Source organism: Simochromis diagramma, unplaced genomic scaffold (assembly GCF_900408965.1).
Source record: "Simochromis diagramma unplaced genomic scaffold, fSimDia1.1 OVJJ01000822.1, whole genome shotgun sequence".
NCBI classification, from domain to species: Eukaryota; Metazoa; Chordata; class Actinopteri; order Cichliformes; family Cichlidae; genus Simochromis; species Simochromis diagramma.
The window spans coordinates 8,641,514-8,660,731 of record NW_024387520.1 but is presented as its reverse complement, the minus strand read 5'-3'; the positions used below and the strand labels follow the sequence as shown (position 1 = coordinate 8,660,731).

Here is a 19,218-nt window from a genome sequence, read left to right as displayed (position 1 = left end):
AGCTAAACTGTGTCATTTCAGGAAAATTACCAAGCACCGCTGCTCTATTCTTGGGTTGCAATCAGTGTATTGATAATGACAAGAGCATCGACATGTGTGATGTGTATGCTGAATCAGCCAGTTGATTTCGTAACTTTTAGGCAACAAATAGAGAACTCCATAGTGCTTCCTTTATGACTTAAAACTTGCTTTAACCCAAAAATACACTTCGGTACAGTTGCACAACAGATCATATAATTCAGCTAACTGATAATATTTATTACTATAGATGAGAAGCATGTTAGACCAATTGTTAAAATGGAGACATCTGTTTAAGTAGAAACACCACTCCATAAATAGAAATGCTGGCCACAGAGATTTCCATATATATGCCAAACATTAGGTAACATGATACAAGGACAGTGCAAGGTGCCATTGATCAGATGGCACGGATGCAAATTCTATAAAAATATAGTGTAGGTGTAAAATTTGAACCTTTGGATTCAAATCCAAACCAGATAACGTATGAAGGTTTCTTAAGTGTTGGCACCTTGTGACAAAGAGTCTTCAACTCGCCCCTCTGCAGACAAACCGGAGCTCAGCGGGGTAGCAGCGTTGGATGGAGAGCGCTCCTCAGATTGATCATAATTGCCCATCAAAGCCTTTCTTATAATGGCCTCCAGGCCTATTGAGTTTCCAGGCGTTTCTGGGGCTGGGTTATGGCGGATGTTTACAGGTCCTGTGAAAGAAGAGATCATTATAAAGGTTAATAGTTGGCTGAAAATCACAACAGTGAGATGCAAAATGGTCAGAAAAGTAAAAAAATATGTAAAAACGCTGTTAGGGAGGACGAAGAGCATCAGCAGTGAATAGAGTAAGATATCAAAAAATACAGGATTTCTACTTGTTGGTATACACCAGCCTGAGTGTTTCACACTTGTACTTAAATTCAGTTACAGATGTAGCGTTGAGTGAATAAATTAAAAAAAAAAAAAAAAAAAAAAAAAAATTGTTGAGCTGCAGCCTCTTCTTCACACACACACACACACACACACACACACACACACACACACACACACACACACACACACACACACACACACACACACACACACACACACACACAAGCAGAGGCAGTGAAACCAGGTTAAGTTAAAAATAAATGTTCTGGCAACAAGAACCTTCGTTACTGAAAGAGCAATCAAAGCCTTGGTGTAGGCCACTATGCAAAACACCTGTTAAATTTAAAACCACTGAGCAGCTTCAGTTCACACTTGTTAGCACCTGTATTAGAGCACAGAGGACTGTGGAGAAACCAGAAAACTCCACTCAGCGTTTACTAAAGCCAATTTCCAACTCTGTCCTGGTTTTAGATTTCTAATGGACTTAATCAAACTTGTTCTTTATCTTCAAGATTAAAAGACAAAAAAAAAACCCTTAAAAATGTATTTAGGAAATGGAAGGAGATGCACTGTTTGGAACCAAACCGACTTAGAGAACAAAATTAGTGCAAAAAATTACTCCAGAATCAAAGCATCCTTTTAAATTCGTGATAGATTTGCAAAATCTAGAAGACTGGCTGAGAGAGCGAGGAATGCACACAGAGTATAAGCGCAGATTTCAAGCATGTGTTCCTCTTCAGTAACAGCACGGCAATTTAGATCAGAGATCGACAGCCGAAGAAATATTTGCCCTGATATAAAAGCGTGCTCTTCTGTCACAACCTGACAGGTACTGTTTGGAGTTCAGCAAAATCTGAATATCCTATGACTGATTACTAGAGAGGAGTATATATACATGAAGGTATGCTGACTAAAGGTTTTCTTTATGCACTGAATTCTGTAGAAATATGACAAAACCTGAACTCTGTTACTGCTAAAAGTACCTTTGCTGCCTGTAATACATCTCTGTCATGTATACTTCTTGTATCAGGTAATGTTTTCCTCCTAACAGCTCACTTCAAGCTTGGCTCAGTTGCATTAAGATACCAGCCTTTTTACACAGCAGAAATGTGTGAGGATCAGGTCTAAACGTTCTGCAGGACCGAGCCAAAGCAAAGGCAACACACTCTTGAACAATCCACCTGTGCCTACAATACTGCCAACATCTCCCACTTGCATTCCAAATAAATTAGCACTCCTAGTGTCATATATCACAGCTATGTCAGGCACAAACTAAGACATGCTTTCCTCCCCTGGCGTTAAAGATTGATGCAGTAAAGTGTTTTGTGTGGTTAGTTTAAATCATCTCCTTCCTAAATATTGCGCTCTGAAAGGGAAACTACGGCAAATACATATTCATTCAGTCCACTACTGTTTCAGTTGCAAACTGCAGCTATGGCAAAAACAAGCAAACAAAACAAACCTCAGGATTTTTTTTGTTTGTTTTGTTAAACACTTTCAGAAACAGTAAACAGAGTCATAATTGTCAGCCCAGTTATATGAAAACGATGTGTTTAAATTCAAATTTAAGCAACAGAGGAATTCACAGGCTAGCATAAAACTGCAGAAGATGATTGTCTCACAGAGAAATGGAGCCCACCACCACCCACAATGCTCTCAGACATGTGCCCATTCCAACCACACCCATCTTTGACTGATTCTAGCGGTGCATTAAACTGCACGTCTTCAAACTTTCGTGACTGCCTCTTGCACGGTTGTGATGTGCCAAAGTACACAAAACTGACTTTGCGTAACAGTACAAGTCTCCAAGAGCACAGTTTGCTGATACAGTCTTAAGTACTGTGGTTGGTAATCAGCCAAAGCTAGCATTCAAATCAGAGCTTTGTGTCTGCACACAGAAATGGATTGTTAGCTAACGCTTCCTCACCGATGGTGAGACTGTAGGAGGAATTTAAACTGTAAAGGTAACATGTATAGATGCTCTCATACATTTTCTCATATCTAACAAGTAGGAGACCAAGTCAAGCCTACACTGCACCTGCAGCACACTTGAGCAGAACTTGAAAACATGCAGCTAGCACTGTTCCCCAGTGAGCAGCTGATAGCTGTGATCCATGACAGATTAAAGTCTGCCAAGGTGGTGGACATCAATCTTCTTAAACCTAAATCAAATGTGGTGTAGTTGTGTAAGTACAAAGACCGGTTTTTCAAACAAAACAGAGCTAAAATGAAATTTCTGCACTTGGTCAACAATATCAACATGACTGATTTCTTTCTACATTTATTTTACTTCACACTCATGTGGCATCTGCCTCTTGCAGACCCTGTATTAACCACACAAAGGAAGATCAAGCGCAAGTTGCATTTTGAATGTTTGACTTTATGAAAATGCAAAGTTATTTTTGTTTGTAGATGATGCCAGTTATGCAATTCTTAGGTAAAGCTGCCGATCCATTATTATCAAGAAGGCACGGGTATCTCGGCCTAAACGTTCGCTCATTGTTCTGCTGTTTATTAATAGCAATGTGGCTTAAATGATTACCTGCAGTTGTAGATGCTGGCATATTGAAGATTTCTGTTCCAGGCTGACCAGCATCTGAAAGTGTAAACAGGGTTTCTTATTTACGCTCCATTTAAATTAGAATAACATTGTTTACTACTGAGCACTCGCCAAGACCAGTCCTAATGTCAGACTTACTGAAATCAGTTTCACTTCCCACTACTGAAATCATCTTCTTGATGATTTCCTGTTTCTTTGATTTCACAATAGCCGAGTTGCTCTCAGTCAGTTTGCTGAAGAAGGCAGGAGGCTGGGAGGCATTTGGAGGAGAGTGGGAACCCATCCTGTAGAAGAGAAAGTACTATGATGTCAACATGCACACAGACACAAACTAACCCGACTCCTGTGACAAGACTATTTAATAAGCACACATGTAAATATAAGGGCTTCATCATTTTAAAATTGCAAAAAAAATCCAAAACAACAAAAAAAAACCACAACACTCATTTATCCAACTATCTACTGGTGTGCACTGCTGTGACGACAAGCCCACATTTTTTGTACTCAGCTGTGGTACCTGCCTTCTATACTGAGAATTTCCTAAACAGTTAAGGTGCTACATTCAAGGCATCAGGTCATGCCACCTTATCAAGGAGCAGATGCTCTTTATTGACGTTAAAGCTCCTCCTTTCTCCTACCTCAGAGATGAAACACAGCACAATCAGTTGTTAATAAATGCTGAAACCTGGCAATCACAATTTATGGCCCAGAGGATTACGTGACAATCATGCCACCCACTTCGGTTGTAAAAACTTTTCCAGTGCAACAAGGCTGCCAAACAGATACGCAATCATTAAAGTTTCCTATTTCTCTGACTGAAGAAAATAAAAAGTAGGTTTATTAACCCAGAAGCAACTCTGTTATCTGGAGCAGAAACTCCGGAAACCACAATCCAATGTCAGAGTCTGTCACTGTCCTTTAAACATGACTAAACTACACATACACATGTGACAGGTACAGTATATATGCAAGCATAAAACAGTGGGCTACTATTTCATGACCAGGACCTAAATTTTGACATTGTGTTACAGAATTTGCTCAGTGAAATAATCTAATTAGTGGTGCTAAATGTAAATAAACTGTGCTCATAATGGACTTTTTGGAGCGGACTCTTGATTTTCATGCTGCTGCTCCAACCCAAATCCAAACTTACCCTTGCTCTCCCTGCTCGCTGGGGTAGGAGGCTCCTCTCTGGACTTCAGGTTCAGAGTTGGCTCCAGCAGGAGACACCGGTTCGATGCCGTCAATAGAAACACTGACAGGTGATGTTTTAGGCTGAGGTGGAGATCTGGAAAACAGCATGAATATCATAACTTTGATTATCCATTACATATATTCTATGACATAAAAATCTTTTTATCACTTATTTAAGATAAGACAAAAGGTTAGATGCACTAATTGTACCCAACAGAGATTCCTACCGGTCTCTGTTGCGTTCTCCACCAGGTCCCTCGGCATAGCGGGTCCCCTGAGCAGACTCCTGTGAAGTGGGAGGGGGCTGGGAGGCACTGGGTGGACGGGTCAAGTCCAGGACAGGAGAACCGTGGTAGCTTTGCTGCTGGCTCTGCCTGTAGTCTTTAGTTATCACCTCCTGTTTGGGTGAAGATTATCAACATCAGACATTACACAACACTGTCTGAGATAAACTCTATCAGGAGACCCGTGTGTAAGGATTTTATTTTACTCTAAAGAAAACTAAACACATTCGACATGCATGCATTTGCTTTAATACAAACGCCAACTTCTTTTATAAAGTACTTCTAATTATTAGATTATTTTATGCAGTAGTTGAGAGGGCTTACGCTGATGTGCTGTGCCAGAGTGACCACCCTTTGGCTGCCTTTGACACAAGGGGACTGGGGCTGCTGGCCTGGAGACAGTCTCTCTTCAGATGGAGAACGGTAAAGACCGTGTGTCATAGCTAAGAGTCGAATCCAGAAAACACACACACACACACACTTTAAAAATTAGTTTGGATTTTCAGGTTAAGGTGACATAATTCCAAACCTTTGGAATGTCCTAAAGAAAACGTGCATTTTTTTTTCCCTGAGATATCTCTACACTCATCCAGACTTTTGTAGGCTCAAGGTGCAAGCTTTGGAAAAAAAATAAAAGAAGAAGAAAAAGAAAATATATCTAAATATGAGTAAGTGTGAAGAGGTCTCAAGATATTTTCAGTGCACACTTTGCATACAGCCTTGGCAAACTCATCTTTGACCAGAAACGGTGCTAAAATTGACAGGTTTTGCATCAGTAACTGAAATGAAGAAGTTCAAAAAGACACTTTTACATCCTCCTTTATATCACTTGAGGGACTTAAAAAGTGTGTACTGCATGTTATGAATAGAAATAGGCTATTACTATCATACTAGAGTACAAAACCTAACTCCAGAAACTCCATTCAGTCGAGGGTCTAAAACATTCTCCCTGTAAGCTCTCGAGAGCACTACAGCACATGGATTTCAAGACTTTGTGTCCCTTGTGTGTCATATCTCGCTACGTGTTTTTCTTACACAACTCTTACACTACATTATTCATTTCAGAGGATGATGTAAGTTGAAAGAGGGGACCAGGATTGACTCTGTGAATCCCAGAGAGGGAATGAGTGATCCAGTGGGGACAGCAAGCTCTGCCTTTTGTTGTTAGCTAGAAAACACATGAGAGACTCTGGGTTCATTTCACCAGCAGCTTTATAAGCACCTGTATTTCTCTCTGTGGATCCATCTACTGTTTTGTGAACAACATCATCCTGGTGTTGTCATCTAGCTCAACCATCTCATCAGCTTTGACAAGCATGCTTCTCGAGTACATTAGCTCGCAACATCCAAAAAAAAGAAAACCTAAATAAATCAGCATATATTATAGTGAGCAGTAAAACAGGAACATGCACAGATTTGGAAGGCCAGAAGCTGTAGTACCCCCTCCCCCTGATTCGCTGAAAGTGTCTCCGGTCTTTGCCGTGTTACTTCCCCTTCCCACCTGCCTTCTCTGCAACACTGGTGCACTCTGGGACCCCAGGGAGTGAGTTTGGTGGATGGTAATGCTTTTCCTGTTTAATGAAACTATCAGACCAATTTTCTATTTCAATGTTCTTTTTCATCTGAGTTACATATGTTTGAATTACAGCAGTCTTACTAAAAATACTACTCTGATGATCTAACTGTCTGTGGTGAAATATTTTCTTAATGTAAGCAGCCGAATGACAGGGAGGAGGGTGCCACATGTTAAATTCAAGTCACATCCTCTTAGGAAATAAAATGAACATAAGCAGCAAAGGATGCTCAACCTAAATGTCCCACCAGCTTTAGCTACCTTAAAGGACACCTAGGATCTTCTTGGAAAAATCAAGTTTTCACAAAAACACTATCAAAACTCATTCAAGCTCACCAAATTCTTTTAAAAATGTAATCTAAACAAGTAATGTCCAATTTGGGAAAGCTAGAAGTAAGGCTTTCCAGAGGGCACCCTTGGTGGACTTTAAGTCTATAAAAGGGAGAAACTGGGAAAAAAGGCCAAAAAAACTACAGCATTGAAACAAAAAATGTAAATGAATTCTGCTGATCTGATAATGCCAACCACCACAGCGTGCAATAGGCCACAGACTGACGGGGGAGTGGGTCTGGGTGATGAGGGGGGACCCCTGGGATCCAGAGCGTCTTACCATTAGTGGCGCTGCTGGCAACAAGCGAGCCCATCTCTGGCATCCCCGTTTCACAAGAAATTTGACGCATAATAATCGCGTTTATGAAGTTGGCCGCAGTCATGGTGGTCTTACCGAGTGATCGGAGCTCTTGTTCCTGAATGGACATCGGTTTGTTTTGAGTCTTTTCCCTACTAGGTGTACCGCTTTCTCCACGGCCAGGAGGGTTGTCTGACTGCAGAGGCAGTAGGTGCTGGGGACGGCCTGAAGCAGAGGTATAAGACCCGGGGTATAATCCACCTGGGCTGGGGCTGGACAGCTTGGGGTCAGATTTACTGGATGGGCCATGCTGGTCCTGAAAATGTTTGGGTAGACCTCCCCTGTTTTTGCCTGCATCGCGACTCTGCTCTTTGGGTGCATTTAAATCCATGGCAGTTGGGTAGGCCTCAGAAAGCACACCTGTCCTTTGGAGATGGCTAGGGTAAGCTTGGTAGTGGGATGACCCTGAGGGCATGGACCTAACAAAGCAAACACATTTAAAAAAGCGAATTGTATTTATAAAAACAAACAAACAAACAAACAAACAAAAACAGCGTACAACTTTTTATCTGTTTATTCTAATTTTCTGTGTTAAAGTTCAGTTTACCGTAACACAGATGAGCCGGAGTGTTCGTTGACAGAAAGACTTTTCCCCCCAGTGTGCAGGACACTTGGCCTCTGCTGGACGTTTTCCTGGGTACGAGGCGACACTGGGGAGTGCTGGTGGCTGTGCGGCTGGGACGCAGGTCTTATGCTGCTGCTGCTGCTTGACAAGCTGTGCTCTGTACCTAAGTAGCAGAAACAGACTCGTATAACTTTGCAAATTCCAAACTAGATTCGTAACTTAAATAAAAATGAAGAACACCATATTCTCCACACCTGGTCGCCAGATGGGGGCATGCTCCACATTTCCAATAGAGCCGCCCTTGTCTCTCTCACGCTCTCGATCCCTCTCCCTCTGCCTTTCTCGGTCCCTCTCGCGCTCTCTTTCCTTTTCCCGATCTCTCTGACGGTCCCGTTCGCGCTCCCTCTCCTTTTCCCGTTCCCGCTCCCTCTCACTTTCACGCTCCCTCTCCCTGTCACGTTCACGGTCTCTTTCACGCTCTAAAGATGAGGCCGCGCCTTGCATTTTGCTCATGTGTGAGGAGCCAACTGCACATGCAAAAAAAAGGGAGAGAAAGAGAACTTTAGAAATAAAAAGAGTGCAACATATTTATTGTGTGAGTCTGCTTGAGTGAAATGAACTGTACCGGGTGAGATGGGAGAGGTGGTGTAAGGTCTGCCAGGGAAGCCGGTGCTCGTCCCAGGGATGTAAGGGATGCGATCCACTGTCCCTGGAGAGGGAGGGACCAGTATGTGTGATACCTGAGAAAGATCGATGATCCCTAGAGGACAGAGAAGGGTCAGCTGATTACAGGGCATAAAAATAATGAGAGGCTGTCAACAGTCATGCAAATGTTTTATGAGGGAATGTGATATTTATATTTATTAAATCTGAAATGATGGACTGACTATGTGAAATTCTATATTTCTGACAGATAAATGGGAAAGCAGAAGCAAATTACTAAAACATAAACCCTTAATAGATTCTGCTCTAGTGTTCTAAGACAAAGTAATAAATGAGTCAAGATGTGTTCCTTCAATGCGTTATATTGGAAAATAATCTGACTGGCAGCTCCCTCAATCATCCTACATGACAAATTTTCAGCAACCACTAATGCAGTTCAGTTTTTTTCTATTATATTTATTTGTTTTTGTAGGAAAATCGTGGAGAATGCCATAATAAAGGAAAATAAGACTCTCCCACAGAGTGTGATGACAAAATCAAATGCTGCTTTATTACTGTACACCAGCTGACTATAAATAAACTGTCCACCAAATTGATTTAAATAACTCAGAGCATGAACAGCACTAACATTAAATTTTGGCTTGCAGGTGCTTCTATTAATAACAACCACCCTGCTGTTGTTTCATACTCCTATTTGTATTCGTAGTGCAGGTGCAGCACACTTGACTGCACTTTCAGTTAGTGACTGCCCTTACCCCGAGGAGGGTAGGGCAGGGGGACAGCCTGGTCACGTGATGGAATGCCCCTCATGATGTCAGATGAGCGCTGTGCAGCCATGGCAGCAGCTGCGGGCCACTGATGCATCTGCTGAGAAGTGATATAGTCGTTGAGCAGCGTCTGCCGGTTCTCCAGGGCGGCGGTGTCAGGAAAGCCACGGATGATGTAGGGGTAGTGGGGAGAGTATGGAGCGCCGGAAGCGAGGGGCCTATGCAAGTAGTATGCTGCTGTGTATAAACAAGAAGATGATCTGTCAGGAAGTCACTCAACTTGGAGTAAAACTCTGATCACATTATCACACAAATGCCTTGCAGATGATTAAACTGTTCTCTAATGAGGATGGGGGCAACATGTACACACTATAACGGACACAGTACCTGAGTCGATTGGGATACTACGACCCAGTGCAGCAGGATCAAAAGCTAAGGAAATGTGACGGTACATTTCAGGTCCCAGACCCGGAAACAGGGTCTGCTGATCTGGAAGAGTGGAAAGTGGTGATTTGGTGGTAGTCATCTCCCTGGGGGTTGGTGTGGCTTTACGCTCCTGAGTCAGATTCTTACTGGAAACTGGTGGGGAAAAACCCCCCCAAAAAATACAAGGAAACAGAATAATTTTTAGTACAGAACAACTCTTTTACATGCCTGTCACACATATACACAACTTATGCATTTTCATGCACTTCTTGATTATTTTTTCGTTTAAATTACAAACTCTCAATCTTTTTAGCATGTGATATACTTACCCTCATGCTGCCTTTGACCTGCCTCCCTGGACAGTGGGGAGCTACGATGTGAGGATCCAGGGTAAGGTGTCCTTAAGGCTCCTTTATCATCGTAGCCCACTGGGCTGTGATGGGCTTTGCCACCCTGCTCTGACCCCAGCGTTAGTGGAGAAGAGCGCGATATGGGGCTAGCTGTACTGACCACTGCACTGGGGCGCCCTTTAGGTGCGTCTTCATATCGGCTTCTCTCAGTACGCATCTCCAGGTGTGACTGTGTACCGTGGTAGGGACTGCCCATGATGGAGCGGACATCATGACGTTTCCCTGAACTAGCCACCTCCTGCTTCATGGACGCTCCCTTCAGAGACCACAATGGGAATTAACTCAGTTATCAAGCATGAAGTGTTTGATTGTCTCTACATGTGTCATTAGCATTATCTTTAGTGTGTACCTGTACAATGATGCCCTCCTTTCCAGGCTGTCGGAGCTCTTCCCTGGGAATGAGGTGGATAGAGCGCCCAGCCTCCTTCACTATGGTCTCTCGGCCTTTCATAGAATCAGACAAAGAGCCAGGCCCACGAGGTGGGGGGCTCTCTCTTTTCATCTGTTTAGGTTCCCTCCTCATGTAGCTATCCTGATCTAGATGACGAGGTATACCTGAAATTTTAATATATGACTATTATTAATCTTCAAACAAGAGCAGGAAGCCTAGTGTTCTCATTTCTTTTCATAATTTAGCCATAAGTGAGCCGAAGGATAAAGAAACATGAGCGACAGACACAAAGGTTTTATTAGCTTAGCTGAATAATCTGGGGTTCGAGATCTGCTTAATTTGCTGCTCTTTAGGCAAATAACTTCAGGTCAGCTAACACTATCCATTTCTTGTAAAGGAAGAAACAACAGAAAAATTTGGCTTTCAGTTCACTGGAGGGAGCTCTGGGAGTGGAGTCAGATGAAATGAGAACACGGACTACATCAATCAATAACCTGTTACGCCTTTAACCATGCACCATCACAAAACCAATGGTGACTGGTAAAGCAGCATCAGTCTTTTCTGGGGTCGCCAAAAACACAGGCTACATTAACATTCTCCTTTAATGTATGTTCTGCTTGAGGACATTTTTTAAGTACTTCACCAGGATGACATCAGAATTCAAAATAAAATCTCGTTGGAAGTAAACCGCTTGCTACCTTGTGAAATGGAACCACGGATGTGATGAGAGTCCTTGTAGGAGGCATGGTGGGGACTGTCACTATCATGAGGCATGGCTCGTCCAATCAGTCCTGAGGTGGAGGGAGCAAGGAGGGAATGGTAAGGTGTAAGACTATGGTGAGTTATTTCATAAACAATCAAAATCAAACCTCTATATGTCATCTGTTACCTTCACAGTTGGCAGCAGACAACGATTCCCTCATAGCCAGTCCCCTCGAGATGCCTCCTTCCATTACATCATAAGGACGCTTGAGGCCCAGGATTTCCCCAGACTGCCCTCCACCTCGGCCCTCATCTTTAGGAGTCTGAGATGCTGAGCCTATAAATGACAAAGATCTCAGTAAATATACTGACAGTATTTCTTGAGGTATGTGCAATTTGAATCAATATTATTTCTAAGATTAACTAAAAGCAACACAGCAAAAAGTAGGACAATACGGCCAAGTGCTACTTACGATCATATGTAAGAATGTGCCCACTAATGCCCTCATAGAGCACATGTCCTTTAGACAGGGCCTCATCGCGCTCCCTCTCAACTCGGCTGGCACTGTCCTCAGTCATTAGTCGCGCTATGGTTCCCTTATACAGTGAATCAGCCGGCGTCCCCTGTGGAAAACAAAAAGAAGAAATGAGACCTGTACTTTGTACCATCAGTGTGTTGTAGCAGAGAATCAAAAAAAAAAAAAAAAAAAAAGTCTGATTAGGATTTTGATATGCAAATGACAGTGAAGCCTGACAGCAGACAACCTTGACTACAAGCAGACTTGGTTAACAATCCTCATTTCGGTAAAACTAAACAGTGCCAACGTCATAACAAAAAATGTTACGGAAATGACAGACTTTATATCACGAGTGTTAAACTGTTATTTACAATTACTCCACTAATTAAAACAAGAAAAACAAGTGAACAAACATCTATGGAAATTTAAGCTGACTGTTCTTGAGTCTAATCAGACTCAACTATGTCAAAGAAGGAAAACACTGAGTTAAAAATAAGCACAGCTTGAGGTTAAACATTTCAGAGGAATCATCAAGTGAACCCACTCACACAACTTGAGTCACGTCACTAAAGTGGACATGAAAAGTAGTAGCTTAGGGAACATTGTTACTGTGTTGCTTGCAGCTTTTCCAAGAAGACACTGAGGAAGGACGAGGCCAGACTAGCATGGTTTCTTATTATAGGATCAGATGGCGCTGACTAGGGCTGCACGATTTTGCATAAAATGAGAATCACGATTTTTTGGCTTAGAATTGAGATCACGATTCTCTCACGATTTTCTTTTCCAATATAAATATTTATTGCACTTATTAACTGCACATCAACTTCGTAACAGTTGAGACTGAACATAAACAATAAATAAACATAAAAACAACAAATGTCTCACATTTTGTCGTTGCCGCAAAATGTTGTACTGCTTGAAATTCCGTCTCCACCGTTGCTCGACACTGCGTGTATAGAGCAGGTAGTGCAACAATAGAAAAATAGTTGTGGGACGGCACTGTGTAGCGTTTGTCTAGGGTGTTGATCATTTTCCTAAATCCCCCGTTTTGCACAGTGTTGATGGGAGCCATATCTTTGGTCAGGTGATAAGTGATAGCCTCCGTAATTTCTTTGTGCCTGCGGGAGTTCGACGTGTATAGGGAAGCGCTGTATAAGGTTCCCATTATTGATGTTTGGGAGGTTGACCGGGACGGATTTTCTCCTGTCACTTTCTCGTCATCCCTGACGTGCTCTCCGTTGTTTTTTCCCTGCTAATTTTAGCATCACACGGCACAGCTTCTGTATCACGTGGTATAAGGCTCCGCCCTTGTCATTTGTTGCGCAGGAAGAGTGAGCGCTTGTTTTCATGCAGATTACGTCCCGGATCAAAATGCGTCGTCTTTTTTTTTTTTTTTTTTTTAAATCGTTGTCATTTGGAAATGAGATCGCACATAAGTATGAATCGAGATCGCGATTTTCTAATGATTAATCGTGCAGCCCTAGTGCTGACTTAAGTTACCCGCACCTACCCTTTAAGAAGAGGCATCAATGCTATATGGATTCGTGCACTGAACAGTAGCCTGCACACTAAAAAGGTATCCCTCTAACAATGGAGATGTTACACCTTCAGCTATCTCTCCTTTTACTAATCCACAACAGCAGAAGCCAGTATGGCAGCTGGATATGATATTACAGTGGGCATATCAATGACTGGTTTTGCCCGCGTCTAGAGTAAATAGATAAAGTAAAGAGGGAACAGATGCGGTACATTGTGTACCTGTTGCTAAGGTGACGGGGCCACCCAGAGCTGCAGTTATGTCACAGCACCACGGAAATCCACCAGCCTTATGACCTCTAACCAGCTCTGCTGCTCTCGTTTCCATCAAAAGGACAAAGCTCAGACGCATGAAGGCTGCTAAAATTGACTGTGGCAATTTTAAACAGGTATAAAGACATAAAGCCTTCAACTTTATGAGCAGAAACCAGTGACGGCATCAAAATGAACCAATGAAGTACTGCTAACAATGCGTGGCCCGTCAGTGTATGAGCTGTACATGCTGCTGTCACTATGAACCTTGACTTAATTTAACAGTGTTAGTTTCAGTTCAGTATTACAAGGGGAAATGGTGAGCTAGGGCTGGGCAATAAAACAATAAAGATAATTATTGCAAAAAAATTCTCCCCTACAGAAATATGAGACATGGTCAATATTAACCTCCTAAGACCCGAACTCTTCCACTACATGCTTTTTTAATTTCTCATTGATATTTGGACATATTGGGGCCCGATGAATGTAAAAACAAAGAATTACCAGATTTTATTTTTTTGCCTTATTTTTGTTTTTAAGAAAAATGAGAGCCACATATGAGCATATTCGTTTAAAATCTTGATAGAACAGTAGCAGTATAATGTCCTCATAAGTGGATAATCAGGCCCTTGTAGAGCAAAATTCAGTATTTTGGTCTAAATAACCCAAAATGTGATGTCCACATATGTGGACGCCAGATCCTAGGAGGTTAAAGTCAATAAAAGCCAATTCATGTTTTGAGATATAACACAAAAGGGTCAATGACATCAATCATGTGGTTAGAATAGAGTTGGAGCCAGCAAGCACCTTGCTAGGTGGAGGCAGTGTCAAAAATGTGTGATATAACAAGACCATGGACTGTTGTTGGCCCATCAGTCAGAAGGAAGAGCAAAGTTTTAACATACAAAGACTCCTGCAGAAGCCGTCTTTGCTTTTCATGTTGTATTTTTTTCCTATCTTTGATTTTCTCGAGATCTCTGCTGTGACTCCTTTCCTCTCCTTTCCCTTTCCCAGCCTGTTTATTAACAAATCGGCATTCAACCAATGCACAGTGTCATCTATGTCGAGCAATGTGCAATTGAGATTTTGGAGGACTGCACAGGAGTAGCGCCGCTTGAAAAGCACTCTCCTTATATCTTCACTTAGGAACAAAAATGAACTTTTAAGCTTGACTTAAGAAACTGATTTGATTTAGATCCTAGCCGTACGTGCTAGTTATGATGTCAAACAAAAGCAGGTCACTTCTAAACCTGCATACTGGGGAATTATTTATAAGCGTGTTCAGTGAATTTGAAAGGTTGCTCGGAGGTTCCTCGAAAAGGGGAAGAGAACCGTTTTCCAGTTGTGTTGTAATGCACAACTCAAACTAGAACAGAGTCAGCAGAATATTATTAACAAACACGACGATTGCCCCACCCAACAAACTGTACATATGGGAGACTGTTGCAATGAGAGTTGTAACAGTGGTCAGGGATTATCTGTAGGTTACATCATCAAACCAACAGCCTATGAGTATTTTCAGTGGAAACAACAAGGACCTTCACATGAGTAAAATTCTTTGGAAAATATAAATAAGCCTGTTGTTATTTTCTGAATAGAGTTTGTCTCTCTACTTTTGTACCAATTTTGAACTTTATACTGGAGCATTTTTAACTCCAGTATAGCAGCTTTATTACAAGGACTACTTCAGCGGTCAGCACTCACCTGAGTAATGGAGCCGCCTCGATAGGGAATTGGGGAATCAGGATGCAGTCTGGTCCCTGGGATGCCTTTAGTGATACTACCCCCCTGAACAGCTGAAATAGACGCTTTAAGGACAGTAAGAGAGAGACAGCTGTCACTATAATCCAACATGTAAAGTCACATTAAGAGTAAAAAAGAGGAATGCATTTAACTGGAAATAAATATTTGAAAATGTTTTGCAAGACCACCCGAAAAGAAAAAGTTGAAGCATCACCGAGTACAATCACTTCTGCACATACAGATTTGGGCAGTTTCTCCCAATCTTCACATTTTCCCAACATCAGTGAACTCAACTACCCACTGACTTTATAATAAACAGATAGATGAATGACCAGACAGAGAGAGATTGAAAGTCTAGCCTAGGTTACATTCAGTACATTTAGAAAAGTCACTCCAATTTGGTGTGTTGGAATAAAAAGCAAGTCATGATTTGACTTTGTTCAGAATCTGTGGCTTATTGCTTGTAATCAGTGTGGCAGTAAAACAGTGGGAAAAGACAGAGCACCCACCACGTCCAGCAGCACTATCATGAGATGGCCCTTGGGCTGACAGGTTATCAGCTTGGGAGGATGAGCTGTGAGGGGACAGCTGTTCCTGCTTTACTATTGGAAAACCACCTGCTATATATTAGATTACAGAGAGAAAAGAGAACGAAATGAATAGGGACAATTTTATTATCCTTTATTTATCCAGGTAAAAGTCTCATTGAAAGTAAAATCTCATTTTGAAGACAGACCTTGCTGAGAGGGGCAGGGCACAATAATGAGAGAGTATCAATCCCCTCAGCCAGATTTACTCACCCCCTTTCCTCTGATCCATCCAAGGCACCCCCATCGGTGCGGAGGGCATCTTCCCATGGTCCAACCCATGAGCTGCGCTGTGCAGCTGTACTGGTGTGCCCTGTTTATTTAATTTAAAAAAAATGTACATGGTCATAAGAACAATATGTAGGATCACTGATCAAAACAATTACATGATTTCTACTCTCAAACTATGTCTACCTAATGTTATTGGTGTGGTGCTGTACCTGTGTGATAGAGCCTCCTGGCTTGGAGGAGGAAATGAGAGGTGGAGGCTCTGGCATTGTGAGCGGTCTCACTGCTGCTAGCCTTCCGCTGTCCTGCGGCAGTGAGGGGTGGCCTGATGGCTGGAACGCTGGCAGATGGATGAGATTGTGAGAATGAGATTTGAGCAACTGATCTTTAGAAAAAGGAAGCAAGTTAAGTAGACACGGATTTGCTAAATGTTCTCACAGTACAGATAAAAGATTATGTAAAGCAGCGGTCCCCAACCTTTTTTGCACCACGGACCGGTTTATGCCGACAATATTTTCACGGACCGGCCTTTAAGGTGTCGCGGATAAATACAACAAAATAAAACTAGTACCGGTACCGAAAAAAAGAAGATTTATTCATAACACACGTGAAAAGACCCAGAAAAACCGAGTTAACGATAAAAACAATAACAAAATGATGCTGAAAACCGATAAAAACCCTGAAAACCATACATTTCAGACCTGAGCCTCAACTCTCGCGGCCCGGTACCAAACGACTCACGGACCGGTACCGGTCCGAGGCCCGGGGGTTGGGGACCACTGATGTAAAGAGAATACTCACAGTTGAAGTGGAGCAGGTGCTGGTCATGAGTGCTCTTGGCCATGTCTCGTGGGGACACAGGGTACGGGGATAGAACTGAGCGCCCCAAGTTAGAGGTCCTCGGGTCATCAGGGCCCAGCGCCTGCTTCTTAGCTTCACTGTGTGGAGAGAATGCTGGGGGCTTTTCTGCAACAGTGACACACAAGGAGAGTCAGGACCAGGTAACAACACACAAATGGTTATCCACTAATCCAAGAAGTTGTCCTTTGGCCATTACCAACACACTACTGTCCACAGCTTCATCAATGTCGTCATAAGAATTACAAAGAATATCTCATGCTACTTCCCAGACAGAGTGACACGCCACTGAATTAATACCCTTACTTAATACAACCACACCATCCCAGTGCTAATATTTAAAGTGAAATCCAGCTGAGGAGAAGTTAAAAGGCAATGGATGAACCTACTTAATCCCTGCAGGAGGAGCAGCAACTGCTTCTCATTGCTCTGAATGGACATAAGCACACCACAGATCATTAAATCCTCACAGCATTTTTACAATCATCAAATCCTCAATTTTTTAAATCCCCACAAGCGCTTACTTGTAACTATTACTTCCCCCACACGGTGATTAAATGCTGAAAAATATCAATAAATATAAGCTGGAATACATGTTTATATCTGTCCTTATGTTAGCATAAATGAATGAAAAAGGACTTTGGAGTTCACAGCTGCCGTGCACATGCTGGTTATAAAAGACCTCTCTTTGTGTGGACCTTTAAAAGTCCATTCAACAAGCTTACAGTAACTGCACTGAACCAGACTGTATTCCCTTTTGGGTCAATAGCAATACCAGATCATTTATCAGTTCCCTCTCCCTGAGTGTCCCAGAAACACTTCAATGCCCTAAACACTAGAGTACACAGATTCAAGGTTACAGGATGTAGCAAGGACCAACAAAGTAAAACTAGATCAAATGCAACTAGAACAGCATGTTGTACTGCATTTTCATTAACCTCATTTTAAAAAAATAATTTCATTAATCCTCTAATCTTGTTTTCATAAAACACCAAGCTGTACACCCTGCAGTGGAGTGACACTAAGGTCATACAGAACAGTGATAAAAAGGATCCAAGCTGAAAACCTAAAACTGTGAAGAACTTGTGTTTGCAACTTCAGCAGGTAAATATAGTTTCTAGGCAATAAGAGAAGTTTCTGTTGTGATGGAGGTGTGCATACCATCCTTTTCGCCGGCAGAGGGGCTGCGCGGGCGAACACGTGGGCTGTTGCTGTGCAGAGCCTCCCTGTCTCTGTCTGCCTGTGGGGTATAAGGCTGCTGTTTGCCTGGCTGGCCTGGAAACTGCTGCTGCTGTTGTTGCAGCTTGACCTCCTGGGAGGACTCCCCATGAGCCATGGTGATCTGTTGCTGGTACAGTGCCAAAGCGTGGGGAGGCAGTAATGCCTTCCCACTCTGCTGACCCCCCTGCACCGAGGCTTCTTGCATCTGCACACAGGGCGACAAGAAAATAACAGAGTTACATATGTGCCACACATATAACACAAGCCCACTCCTATCCAGGAGCTGACATATGGTTAGCCACATAAAATATCTGATAAGCATGTCAGCTAAGGCGCATCTCTTATTTCTTGACAAGCTAAAGTTTCCCTAATGGTCATTATCTCATTTCTCGTTATCCTCCATCTGGTTGGCTTATCTTATACGGTTATGACTTAACAATTTCACCTACTATGGTGTTAGCCTTGTAAGCAGAGAGACTTTGATAGGATTCACAACTGCAATGAAAGATTGTGAGTGTGTGAGTACATCAGTTTTATGTGGCGAAGACACTTTCAAAGGCTGGGAAAGCCAAGATGCTCTTCACTTAAAAAGGGACATAAAGGTTTATAGGGACACAATAACAATGCTCATTATCAAGTCCATATGTGTATTCTTGGATTCTAGCAAAGTAGTTCTGCATGAGTCATATTAAATAAAAAATAAATAAATAAATACATAAAAAAGATCTGTAACTGTTTGAAACAAGAACTAAAGCTAGCAACTTTAAAATTAGCAACTCACAATAGGTGGTATAGCAGCTGCTCTCTGTTTCAGCTGTTTCAGATCCATGGGCTTCTGTAGTGGGGATGATATGACCCCATCATGAGTGTAGTTCAGTAGGCTTGGCCGTGGAGACATCATTCTACACAGACGGACAGAAATAAGTTAGTGGGAGTAAAGAAGAGGTTGAAAAGAAGAGCATACAAAATCACTTGTTTAGTTTTTCCACCCACTAATGTAGTAGGATGTGTGCTGACATAGCCTGAGACCATGGAAAAAAAGTAAAGATTCATATTGATGTATTACACATCTGTCAAAAAACACAACAGACTCTGAATTACAGTTAAGCACACAAATCGATGCACAGAACCACGCATGCACCCCCCCAACCCTCCCCCATTTGTTTGCCTT

General features: G+C 42.2%; 1 protein-coding gene across 4 annotated transcripts in view; it reads right to left on the bottom strand.

The window, feature by feature from the left end:
• ncor2 (nuclear receptor corepressor 2) overlaps nt 1–19,218 on the bottom strand; it is a 95,375-nt gene that overhangs the window by 3,528 nt on the left and 72,629 nt on the right. Inside the window, exons 21-44 of one of the 4 annotated variants that reach the window (XM_040019534.1) lie at nt 18,829–18,949; nt 17,988–18,252; nt 16,770–16,934; nt 16,181–16,308; nt 15,954–16,053; nt 15,663–15,773; nt 15,115–15,218; nt 11,578–11,728; nt 11,292–11,441; nt 11,101–11,193; nt 10,361–10,566; nt 9,931–10,267; nt 9,563–9,754; nt 9,164–9,412; nt 8,371–8,505; nt 8,000–8,272; nt 7,728–7,908; nt 7,217–7,599; nt 5,244–5,362; nt 4,863–5,032; nt 4,595–4,729; nt 3,580–3,725; nt 3,424–3,477; nt 530–718 (exon numbers count right to left, since the gene is read on the bottom strand). In XM_040019534.1, the coding sequence (XP_039875468.1) occupies nt 530–718; nt 3,424–3,477; nt 3,580–3,725; nt 4,595–4,729; nt 4,863–5,032; nt 5,244–5,362; nt 7,217–7,599; nt 7,728–7,908; nt 8,000–8,272; nt 8,371–8,505; nt 9,164–9,412; nt 9,563–9,754; nt 9,931–10,267; nt 10,361–10,566; nt 11,101–11,193; nt 11,292–11,441; nt 11,578–11,728; nt 15,115–15,218; nt 15,663–15,773; nt 15,954–16,053; nt 16,181–16,308; nt 16,770–16,934; nt 17,988–18,252; nt 18,829–18,949 (4,157 nt within the window). The remainder of the gene's footprint in view (nt 1–529; nt 719–3,423; nt 3,478–3,579; nt 3,726–4,594; nt 4,730–4,862; nt 5,033–5,243; nt 5,363–7,216; nt 7,600–7,727; nt 7,909–7,999; nt 8,273–8,370; nt 8,506–9,163; nt 9,413–9,562; nt 9,755–9,930; nt 10,268–10,360; nt 10,567–11,100; nt 11,194–11,291; nt 11,442–11,577; nt 11,729–15,114; nt 15,219–15,662; nt 15,774–15,953; nt 16,054–16,180; nt 16,309–16,769; nt 16,935–17,987; nt 18,253–18,828; nt 18,950–19,218) is intronic. The other 3 variants (XM_040019536.1, XM_040019537.1, XM_040019535.1) reach the window with 3 other exon arrangements.